Genomic DNA, 13,208 nt, shown 5'->3' on the forward strand with positions numbered 1-13,208 from the left:
TATATATTAGAAATAATAGATGTAGATACGTAACTAGTAATATATATATATATATATATATATATATATATATATATATAGATATATAATATAGAATATAATATTAATAGATTATTTATATATTATAGATATATATAATATATATTTTTAAATATATAATTAGATTATATATATAATACAATTATATAATATATATAAATAAAGTATCTATATATATATTAATATATAAGATATACTATATTTCCTATATTTAGATATATATATATATATATATTAATATATAATATCAATATAATATAATAAATATATATATATATAAATATATATAAATAAGAGAGAGATATATAGATAGAGATATAATATAAATCAATAATATAGATATATATATATATATATTAAATAAAGAGATGATTAGATATAACCTGATAGAGATAAATAAAGTATATATATATAAATATATATATTAAAGAGATATAGATATAGATATATTAATATATATATATAGATATATAGTATCGAATAGATAAATAATATATATATATATATATGTATTATAATAATATAAATAAAAATGATATATACACTATATAGTTAATAATATAGATCTATAAATATAGTATGCAAAGATATATATATAGATTATATATATATATAAATAGACATATAAATATAGATATGAAAATATAGATTCAAAATACTGATATATATATAGAATTATAGGATATAATATATATAATAATTAAAGATAGATATATATTATATATATATATATATATATAGTATATATATAAACTAAATAAATAATATATATATAATAGATATTTTATAGATCTATATAAATAATAATATATATAGATATATAATAATAATACTAATTTATATAATATATATAAATATATATATATATTATATCTAAGTAGATAGAAATAATTTATATAAATATATATTATTATATATATATAATAGATATATTATCATATAGATATATATTATATATATATATATGATATCTATATAATTATATATAGTAAATATATATATATATATATATATATATATACTATATATCTATATTATTAAATATATATATATATATATATATTATAAATAGAAAGTTATTCTATAGTATATTATATATATATATATATATATATTATAAATATCCATATAAATATATATATACTATATATATATATATATATACTATATATATATATATAAAATATATATATATATATATATATATATATATATCGATAATATATATATCTATATATAAATAATATAATCTATATTATATTAAAGAATATATATATATATATATATATATATATATATATATATATATATATATATATATATATATATATATAATATATATATATATATATATATATATATATCTATATATATATGCACACTAGCATCTTACTCATTGATGACAGGATGACTCATTACAAAAGATAACTCGAGCCACACGGCTTTTTCATTAAGCAACCAAGACACTTTAAATTGACCACAATTTTCCACGGAACAGAACGGTGTCTATGACTTAAACTTTCATCCTTATAGTTTTCATTTCTTTTTTAATATACTAAAACTGCAGTACTTTTTATCATTATCAGAGGTGCTTCAAAACAAGATTGCATAACAACTACCTATACAACTGAACTAAAAAAAAAAACAAATTTTTCTGGTTAAATTTAATAATCTTGATACATTAAGATGGGTAGGTGATGAAACTTCACTGCATAATAAACTTAATAATAATTACATGGTAATTTAGTTCTTGAGACATGGATAATGCTATTGTTAAACTGGAAATGACTAGGCATTAGCTCTCCCTTTGTCTGGCAAAGGGAGGCAAACAAGAAAGATTCAGCAGCAAACATCGCATTACAAACAGGTACAGCAACTTCAATTGTTTTTGGAACCCAAAACATGACCTGAACATTTCGGTCTTCGATGGCAATAGATTGCCGATGGCCAGGTGCATTATCAATTATTATAAGGCCTTTGAAAGGCAGGTTTCCTTTTCTATATAGCTCTTGACTTCAGAAATACAGCATTCTTGTTACAACTGTGTAAACACCACTGCAGTGATCCATACTTTGGTGTTGTGTTGCAAGTAAACAGGGAGCAGCCTCTTGTTCTTATTCTTCAGAAAGAGGTTGATTTTTTGCTTGGTACATGATGCCATGGTTTATAATAAGGCCAGCCATGCTGTCGCATACACCAGACTCAGCCTGGCCTTCCATACTTGAAAAGCCCGACACCTGCTTTGCATTATAATGAAAGTTATATTGTTAGGCATCTTTCTGAAGAAGCCTGTTTTGTTGCAACTGAACACCTATCTTGGATCATAGCCTCTTTCACGAGTTCCTTAAACTTATCTGGAAACGTATATAATCTTCATATTCTACAAGTTAAATTTGTGTTTTAAATCCATTTAACAATCCCCTATTGGGTGCTAATGGATTTGTTTCCTCTAAATCAGCCTTATTGCAGAATTACTCACACCAGGCAAGGAATTCTGCTATAGAATGTTTCCGTCAATAGGAACCCTCGGTTATGTCCTCTATCCACACACCTGGTGCTTTTTCTATGTTAATAACACATTATTCCACACAGTGGAACTCACTTTTGCACTTGCTTTTCCTATGTTTGAAGGTTGCACAAATTCAGAATTTAAACTTCACTATCCTAGCAATCTCAATAAAAGATTGATTTTCAAATTCAGTCATATCTAACAACATCAATTCTGCTAAAGTAGGCACATGGGCCCTCTTGAGCTATTTCTAGAATTACTCAGTATACTTATAGCTAATGCACACTTTTAAGGAATAAGAAAAAACAAGAAAGAAAAATAATTTATTTGTTATTCAATCAATAACAAATACAGTAACATAGGGTACTTAGTATAGTACTTATTTACATTTAACCTAATGATTTTGAGTGCATTTGCTTGAAAAATATGGGATAGATCCCTAAAAAGCAGTTTTTCTGTTGTGCAAGAAATGTACTTACTACTATGTAGACTTAATATGATTTGCAATAGTATAGGGCATGCTAGCAAAATGTGTGGCACAAGACGCATCACAGGCAAACACTAGGGATAAAATATTCATTTACCCATACTAGTGTACTATGCACCATAATTAACTGTTAAATCTTACCTAAGTCAAGTGTGCTTTGAAGTGGAAACCATGATCATAAATGCAACAGAGAGAGAGAGAGAGAGAGAGAGAGAGAGAGAGAGAGAGAGAGAGAGAGAGAGAGAGAGAGAGAGTGGAAACCACAATCATAAATGCAACAAAGAGAAGAGAGAGAGAGAGAGAGAGCAGAGAGAGAGAGAGAGAGAGAGAGAGAGAGAGAGAGAGAGAGAGAGAGAGAGAAAGGGCAGCCCAAACAGTTTACAGAGGTAACAAAGTATAAATTCCGGTGAGAAAGAATGTATGTTACAAATAGAATAATGTATACCCTACACCCCTGTTTTTCATATTTCTGATTTTTGTTTTATATTCCATTAATTTTTGGAAAATAGTTTTACTTTATTTATGGGATATATATGTACTGTTTATGTTATTTTTGCAAGTACATAGATTTAAATTTTTCTTACTTTTTTATTACTCATAAATTTTGCTTGTTAAAGTATACACACATATGCCAAATAAGTCATGAGCTCAGAAGAAATTGTAATAAATTTTTGCCAAATTTTGACCTGCATCTACTTGAGCTCTGCCATATTTACACGGGTCATGAGATATAAAAACTTTATATGCAACAATTGTTAATCTTGGTCTGACACTCAATTTGATTAGTTAAGGTAGGGGCGGGAGAAAGGAGAATATAGAGAATATTAGTTATCCCCACCTGAAACCCATCATAATCAATAAATGGCTGAATATATTGGAACACTGATAGTAACAAAATAAAATACATAGATGAAGTCCAATTTTGGAATGACACACCAGTAATTTTGACTGGTCTTAGAACTTCTCACTCTTGTCTAACCCATCGATGTTTGAGGAATAGCCCATATGATCCAATCAGTACGTGTATAGATTGTAGAGTATAATAAACGGTTAAACATTTCTTATGTGATGTGTGAATGCTTTTTAATTTCCAATAACATCATTTACAAAATTTAAGGACCTGTAATTTAATCATTAAAATCTAAACTATATTATCAAAATGGACAAAACCTTTGAGCTAACCCTGTAAGAGCTTAATAAATCAGCTCAGTGGTCTGGTTAAATTACTTGAAAATAACTGACACACACACTCATTTCCTTTGCCTTCTCATTTGGTTCAGAGGCTCTGCTTACCTTCCCCTTGCATTCTGCTTCAACAGTTCGCCCTCCTCTGAACAGATCCATGTCTGATACCATCAGGAATTCTCTTTATGAGACCATGAAGGAGCTGAGACCTTAGCTTCCTGCCTCTGCTGCTATGCCTTTACAGTCTTCAGCTTCCATATAATCTAACTTAGTCATCTCCTTAACCAACAGCTCTACTTCACATTTCATAAAGGAACTCATTTTTGCCTCTACAGTGATCCCCCATTTTTACGCGGGAATAGGTTCCAAAACATTACCACGGAAATGCAAAAATCCCCTCTAAAAATGCTTATAACTGGCAATATGCACCAAATACCTAGGACCCTTCAAACTAAAACATTGCAAATGATATAATTAATTTGATAGATCAAACAAAATATGCCTTAAATTATCAAACTAAAAAAGTTTAATATAATTTCAAACAGAAGTACATCACAAACCATCATCCCAAAACACCCAAAAGTAACCTTATATTACAGTACTCTACTACTGTTGTTCTTAAGTAGGCTATATACACCACCTAAAATGCTTTTATGTAACTGTCTATTTTAATAGTTCATCGCCAAACTTGACACTTCAAACAAAAACATACCTCAAACTATCATCCCTCAACACAATATAATTTCAGAGGTATCATTCCAGAACAAACTTAATATAATTTTAAAGTCATTTTGCAAAATTAAGTATACTACCTGCCTACAACTGTTACTCTTCAATAGTGTATATTACTCTATGAAAAAATGAGCAAATTAGTGAAATTTGCCGGCAGACAAATGAATAACGCGTTCCACAAAAATCTGCAACATGAAACGTGTAAAATGGGGAGTGGGTTGGGGGCCATAGTAAAACTGTTTGACAATCAAGTTTCTAGCGCTGCTGTTCCTCAAACTATACCATCCTAACTGTACTGCATACTTTAGTTCACTTTATCAGACTGGCCTACAAACAGCTTATAGTTTTACAACTTCACTGATATGTTTGACACGGTTATTGTTAAGAAATACGCTAACAAGATGGAAGTCTTTAATTTATCTTAACCACAAATTTACTTTAAAAACTCATAAATAAAGGAATGGTATATACAGAATGTGCAGTAATAGAGTATGGAAATAAGTTTTTAAAAAGTAAAAAGGCAGAGCTAGCTGAGCTGCAAGAAAACACCCCCAAATCCACTTAATTCAAGAATGGAACAATACACATAAAGGCAAAGTTAATTGTATTTATGTTACCATTCCTGAAAATAAAAAAAAATACACTACATAAATAATATTCATTCCAAAATGAAAGACAAAAGCAAAGGTTATAAAAGATTTAACACGTGAGAAATAAAGGTGGTGACAATTCTAATCTTCCTTCCTCCCAAAAACAGATCGACCATTCTTTCTCAAAATATGGGAAAGTCTGTGATAACCAAAGACTGTAAAATTTCTATATAAATAAAACTCCACAAAATAATGAGTGAGATAAAGAAAAAAAAAAAGAAAACAGTAACTGAAAGATGTATGAATGAAAAAAGGATACAGCAAATCAATGAATAGAGTGAAAAAAAAGCTATATCCCTTCACCCTCCCTTCCCTTGTCATCGATCATTACACTTAAAACCTGTCCAGAATTTTGTAAAATAAAAGTCTGGTAATGAAGGGAAAAAAAAAGAAATAAGAATTGGTGATAAAAACTGGATGAAGAGAAAAACTGCAACTAATTGTATTTTACAATGTTTGGGCAACTTTTATATAAGTATGAAATGCAAGGAAGTATACTGTTCATTATACCTCTCACACCTGTAACCTTTAAAAAGCATTTTTATGTCCTCTATATCATATTATTTATATGCTTTCATATTGTTTACTGATATACCTTCACCAATTCTTTCCCCTTGTTCTCTAATGAGAAAACTGCTCTCCATAGCCTGGTAATTGCATGATTTTGTAAAAAATTTCAAACAAAAGTCTTATACCATATTTATAACTAGTATGTGGTATTTAATTTTGAATACTAATTTTACAGAGTAACCATTGCATAGGCACAAAACTCGATCATCAAATAAATGTAATACTAGAGAATTGTTCACAAGTGCAGACAGACACTCAGCTACATTTCATGGACTGCCTTACCATCATGAGTTCATCTCTATATCTACACAGGGCTGGTCTGAAGATTTAGTTCTTAAAGTAATGTAAAAACTGAAACAAGACAAAGTTAAAGAAGTTGAACAGCTAGGTAGGAACACACCAAAGGAGAGGGTGGAAATTACAAAGCAGAAAGCTCTGGAGCTGCAGCTGAATAACACTGAAAAAAAACCTTAATAATGTGACAAGAGTACCACATACAGAGGGCTGTAAGCATTACCCCATTACAAGGATGAGAGTCAACACGAATGACAGTATGGATAAAGGAGGATGGGTCTAACCCACATTGAGATCAGCCACAGCCTATTGAGAATCTGGTACTTTTCAGTAAATTCTGAAATGTTTGCCTTCCAAGCTACCTAAGTAATTGGCTTATGAAATGTCAAAGGCTTACAAGTTTAAATCTATTTATAAAATATCATATATGCAACCTACTTTAAGTTTCTAATAGACACTACTACATAAAATTCATTACATAATATACTGTATAAGACTGTTTACAAATGGAACAGTTGGATGATATCAATGCATAGCACCAACTGAAAGGCTACTATTTTTTGTTTTTTTGGCATTATAAATTTGTATATTTTGGTCTAGGATGACCACTAGTGGGTAGAGTCATACGGTTTCAAGAGTACAATATAGTGTAAGTTTCAGTGTAAGTTTCATTGAAACTTCCATTGCATCATCATTATTTAAAGGTTGTTAAGGAGTACCAAGTTTTTACAGTCTCTCTGGGCTTACACAATGGATTTGTTATAAAATTGTAAATGAGCTGGAAACTGAAAGGTAACTGCAAAGAACTTGCAGGACTGCCTTCAGTATGTTACATAGAGTAAATTGCAATATCTGCCTACTGGGCTTTCCAACATAAACTGACTTTGAATATGTATATTAATAACAAATACGCAGAGCAATAGAGGTGACAAATATAATAGCACTCTGCATAATATGTAATGAGTTCCAAAAAATTTATAGAGTTGACAAATATAACAGAGCTCTGCATAACAATGTATAAAGTAGCAGCTAACATAGATTTCTACTAACATAAATGACAATGATGATATAACTAATTATTTCATCATTTCTTCAAGGAAAAACTATGGTGCAGCATTCTGTAGTGGTAACTCTACATTATGCATGCCAAACCTTTAGGGAATTATATACCTATAACTCATTCTTTCATCTTACAATGTGACTCTTATAGTTAAAAAAGTAAAGGACCCAAGACTAATTATTGTTGGCAGGAGTAGTCAAATATGAAGCTAATGCTGTTAATTCTGATGAAAAGTGTAAAATAGTTACATAACCCTAGCAAGTAAATAAGATTATGACATTCTACCATTGCAATGAAACTGATCATATGCTACTATCTGAATAGTTAAAACACTACATCATTAGTTCAATGAAAAGGTGTTTCAAAACAGTGTTTTGCATTAGATGGTCAAGTACTACATCACCATATTAACTACTCACACTGTAAAGTACTTACGAGAATGTGAGTTCATCGTCACAACCTGAATGACAACCAAAAATTAATGCTTATGATAAAAGAGGGTGGTACTCTTCCAGAAGTCGTTTACGGTAGATGTGGGAAAAGGCAAACAGAGATGCTCCCCACTTCAGTGTCAATGCTGCCCAAATTAGCATGAAGTAATGATTTGATCCAATGTTTTTCATTGACGGCATTTCTGAAAATATACATCAAAGGAATTACAATCTAACCTTTCCATGAATTACTCTTAGGACTAAAAAACACATTTACCAGAAAGAGAGGCTTTAAATCAATTTTCTCTACTACTGTACTAAAGTTCATGTGTTACTCTTAGAGCAGTAGCAGTTCTCCTTGCCATACAGCAAGTGTCAATACAGGGAATACTTAGTTTTTTGTGGTTTTCTCTGTTAAAAAATCACATAAAATTAATTTTCAATCCGCACCGTAAGTTAATTCTTCTGGTAATCTACTTAAAATTCCTGTTTCTTTTCAATATATCTACAAGTAACACACTTAACTTTAAAACAATAACTCTGTTGAAAAGTTTCCATGCTGTCGATCGGAATTCCACAGTCTTTACCTATGCTTCACTAATTTCTTCTTATTAATTTTATAGATCTCACAATTTCATTATACTTACACAAAAAATAAATAATCTACTTACGTACATGAATTTGAACCATACATATTGCTAAAAAGATTTCTGGGTTCGACCTGTGTCGGCCGGTGAAATGTCCCTGTAGCACACATTTCTAGGTATAAAAATAGATGCTAAATATACCAGAGAAAAAGCTAAATGGAATGCTGAAGTTACTACCTCCAGCTCGCTCACCCCATAGGGCGTCGGTATAAACACAAGGGTGAGTGGAAGCCACTATCACAGATATTCTGCCAATTAGAAGACTCCTCTCAAAACCCCTCTCTAGATAGGTGCCGTTACGTCTACCCTCCGCTCGCTACTACTACGTCTACCCTCCGCTCGCTACTACTTACGTCTACCCTCCGCTCGCTACTACTACAACTTCTGCCCGAAGGCTTCATTCCTGTATTAGCACGTTTAGTGTCCGCACGCGCTTTTTTCGCCGTCCTCTTCAGTGTTTTTTGGTGAAGCATGTCTGCCCCAGAGCCCCAAGCTTCTTCATCTAAGTTGAGTATCCCTTTTTTAATTTTTGAATCTCGTGAGGTCCCTTTGTTCTCGCGAACCGGGGTGACGCTACCTTTGTGTCCGCCAACTTGGGTGCATCACTCGCGCCGTGTGTATTTTATCAGTTGTTATCGTTTAGCATTTCACTATTTGAACCTCCTTTTTCGTATACCTTTTCTTTTTTCTCCCTCCTGCCGTTTTCTAGAGCATTAGTTTTACGAGTTTTACCTTACGTCGTAGGGCCTAACTTGCTCCTGACGTACTCTGAGGCCTTTTCTTTTACGTTTATCTTTCGTGTTTATCCTTTTGTGGCTCCCTTGTTGTCCTCAGCCCCTTAGGAGCGTGTTGGTTTCCCTTCGTACGTACGATTTTATTCGTTATATGTTTTACATGAGTAGGGTGTTTTTGGCTTCTAGGCTAGCCTAGCAGTACGCCAGTTTTGCAGAGAGGGCGATTCCTCTCTCTCTCTCTCTCGCGGTACTCATGCATGCATTCTATTAGTGTGTTTTTCGATGTTAGTCAGTAATGCACTCTAATTTATGCACCTTTGTGATAGACTATTCAATGTTTGTATTTCTTTTGTTGAGGTTGGAAGTTCTCGTGATGCCCTTCCCTGGCCTACCCGACCAGACCTAGGCTAGGTTTTGGAAGGTAGGCCAGGCAGTCTTATTCCCCTCCACCCTTTTGGCCCCACTCTTACCGCCTCCTGGCCAGGCAGTTATGTTTGCTGGGAGAGTGGTCCAGGACAGTCTCTCTCTCTCGTGTCATGTTTGTAGGGCCTAGACCTATCGTACCTGACCAGATCGGAAGATTCGATTTTGGAGGGTTTAGTTAGGTTCTATCCGTCTGCTTCATGACGTCCTTTGGAGGCCATACTAGCCTACCTGACCGGATCTGTACTGATCTTGGAGGATTAGACTGGGTTCTTATCTGGGTGTGTTCCCCTCCCCCCTGTCGCAGTTCTTCCAGTAATTCCTCATCAATTATTTTATGTTTGTCTTGTTGTGTGTAGCCTGGGCCTTTGTCCTCTTTAGGGTGTCAGTAGACCTACTATCTTCTGCCCCCTTTAGTGGTAGGCTAGTTACGGGTCCCGAGAGACGATTGGTCGCTGATCGGTTGCTGTGGCCAGGCGATCATGAATCGTCCACTCTCCTCCAGACTCCTAACCCCCACCCTGCCCCCCACCCCCCACTGCCCCGGTCTCGTTCCGGCGCTGCCTAGCTAGCTCACTGCTTAAGTAATCCTACTGATGAACGACAGCTAGAGCGCATGGCCTATCTAGGGGATTAGTCGGAGGAGATTGGGCGACTAATAAATTTTGTAATCTCCTTTGGCATGTCTCCAGGCCTGTGGGTCCTCTGGCCAGGTGGGGTTTACCATCACACCAGCCAGTAGGCGGTACGCCGGATTGTACGGGCCACTGCTCCGCCGCTCTGTTAGCTATTCTCCTCTATATTGTCACTGCCTCCCCACTCATTGGGGGCAGAACTGGGCTTAGAGCTGCGTTTCTAATTACCTTAGAATTGCTTCTCTTCCCCAGTGCGATCAGATTCAGGCCTAGGTTTTACCTATTTTCCCTGTTATGCTTGTATCAGCCCATCCCCGCCGGCTTTTACTGTTATGATAACGAGGTTATAGATTCCAGAGTAGGTGAAGTCTTTGAGAGATTGTGTTAGGGAATGTTTTATTTAGCATCTCTTGGTATGTCTCCGGACCGTTATTTGTCCCGTCGTAGTGTGGTCTACAATCACACACGGCAGAAAGTACACACCGGAGTTTACCGTTCTGTTGTTCCCGCCGCTCTGTTTTCCATACTATCGCTGCTCCCCAATCCGGTGGTGGCGGAACGGGGCTCAGAGAATGTGCCTACAATTGGTTACGTTGCATTACTCTACTTTGATGCGATCAGACTCAGGCTTAGGTTTTACCTTATTCCCCTGTTCTGCTCGTATCAGGCCCTCTCCGCTTGTTATAGCTTTGCCAATCCCAAGTATGGATTCCGGAGAAGGCGGAGACATCCAGTGCTTTATTTATAGCAAGTAAGTTGAAAATTATACCCGATTTTGCCTGTAACTAGTTAAGCATCTAGTTGAAGTGTACTCATCCCGCCGGAATTAACTCCGGCAGCATTATCTGACGACACTCATTTGCTTTTCAACTTACAGATGGTCCGTTGCCAGGTGACGGGCTGTTCAGCCATCTTATACAGGGCGTACGGGCATGAGGTCTGCCGATCCCATGCCAACTGCGCCATCCTTGTGGACGAAAGTATGGTCTGGCACCCGGAAGCCGGTACGGTGTGCTACGAACTCGTGAAGATCGTAACATACGAGTCGGTAAGTAACGTACTCACCTCGTTGCTTCTGGAAAATTTTTGTTACACTTTGAATTTGGAAAAAATTCCTCGTAACTGGGGAACCTAATTTGGTAATTTTTTACAGGTTAATTTGGCACTCAAGACTTCCTTGATGGCGTCCCTTAAGGCCTGGGTAGGAGGCTTCGGAAGGAATGCGAAATCCGGCCAACCTTACGTCCTGTCCGAAGAGCTGTGTTCTCTCCTCTACCCCAACACTCCATTTTCGGCAGCAGTACCGGGGGCAGTGGCGGTCCCCATTATCGAGGGCATCCGCCAGGAGACTCAACCCCCCCCAGAGGACCAAGAGGGCTTGTGTGACATTGTCACTGAGGAAGTAGCAGCCATCAGTCTTCACCGAGAGCCTATGACCACGGAGGAACAGGAGGTAGGTAGGGAGGTAAGTGAGGCAGGTAGTCTTCCTTTTAGTCCTTCTTCTTCTCCTCCTTCCTTCCAGGGCTTCCCTACGAAGTCCGCCCCCACTTGGGATAGATCGGCCTCAGTAATCCCCAAGGTCAAGGCCTGGAAGACGAGATCCCTGCCGAAGGTGGTTGAACCATCCAAGCCTTCCCCGACAGGCTCCGCAAGGTCGTCATCGGCTCCTAAGCCTTCGACTTCCTCGGCTAGAGCACTCCCCCACCGAAGGGGTCGAGAGCTAAGTCTTCCAAAGCCAGACCGGCGGAGTCTGGCTTCGACCAGGAGGCTTTCGCAAATCTTCTCATGCGGAAGATGACCGAGGTAGTGGACTCGAGGCTTGAATCGATGTCCACTCAACTCGCCTCAGGCCTAGAGACTTCGGGTCAGTCCATCATGTCTCTGACCCAAAGGTTACAGGCCCAGGAGGAATTGGTGTCCGGATTCCTCCAGTCCGGAACAACACCGCAGTCCTTGGCGGTGCCGGACGCATCCAAGCTTCCGCCATTCGAAAATAGCAACCCGTGGCGGTTGGCTCTGCACACCCCGTTCTCAGAGGGCAAGCTTACCATTGAAGGTTGTGGAACCCGACCGGTGGAAGACTGAGTTCTTCCCGGCGGGCCTACAATTTCCCTTCCCGGGCTACGCTAGACTAGCAGAGGATGCGCTAGTCAGGGTAGACAAAGTCCCGAAAGAGACGGTTATCTACCCTAGGGACCAGGCTCAGGCTGCATGGGTCCGCACCCTCACGGAATGGGAGTGTGTCAACACTAAGTTGACACCCCATAAAGGTTGTTTTACTATGTTTGTGGTGCCACACAAAGTTCCGTCTCCTTGTACGTCGAAGGTTGCAGAATTGAGGGTGCAAGCCGCAATAGAGGACAAACCTATGCCTCAGCTAAAGAGACGGAGGCTACCTCCTTGCTCTTCCCCGGGGATCTAGAGTGCTGGGCTGACACTCCGGCAACGTTCATGGTGGGCAGACTCGACCCGGAGTGTGCCTCCGCACAATTCAGTGAACTTTTGCCTAGAATTCCGGACCTTATGGTCAAGACGGAATTCGAAGCAAGGTGCAGGCTGAGTAGGTCTATTAACGCAGTCACCATGGCGGCGTTGATTGCTACGACCTTTGCAGACAAGCCTCTATTTCGGGTCCTCACAAAGTCACTATTACAGGCCTTCCAATCAGACCTGTATGACTTTATAGTGGCTAGACGAGCCTGCAGGAAGCACATATTTGCTAATGCTTCCATCAGACACGAACCGAACAGACTCATAAAGGCGTCAACCTGGGGGTGCCAACCTCTTTCCTGAGGACATGGTTAACAGCGTC

General features: G+C 36.8%; 1 protein-coding gene across 2 annotated transcripts in view; it reads right to left on the reverse strand.

Moving 5' to 3' along the window:
• The window catches only part of LOC135212698 (heme transporter hrg1-A-like), an 85,397-nt gene that overhangs the window by 12,012 nt on the left and 60,177 nt on the right, over positions 1-13,208 (reverse strand). The window contains exon 4 of one of the 2 annotated variants that reach the window (XR_010313968.1): positions 7,962-8,160. Coding sequence is in view for 1 of the 2 variants with exons in the window: in XM_064246384.1 (XP_064102454.1) it covers positions 8,012-8,160 (149 nt within the window). In the remaining variant the exon portion in view is untranslated. Of the gene's footprint in view, positions 1-3,508; positions 8,161-13,208 lie in introns of those variants that run through there. The other variant, XM_064246384.1, reaches the window with a different exon arrangement.

The sequence above is a fragment of the Macrobrachium nipponense genome, chromosome 41 (assembly GCF_015104395.2).
Source record: "Macrobrachium nipponense isolate FS-2020 chromosome 41, ASM1510439v2, whole genome shotgun sequence".
In the NCBI taxonomy this organism is placed as follows: domain Eukaryota; kingdom Metazoa; phylum Arthropoda; class Malacostraca; order Decapoda; family Palaemonidae; genus Macrobrachium; species Macrobrachium nipponense.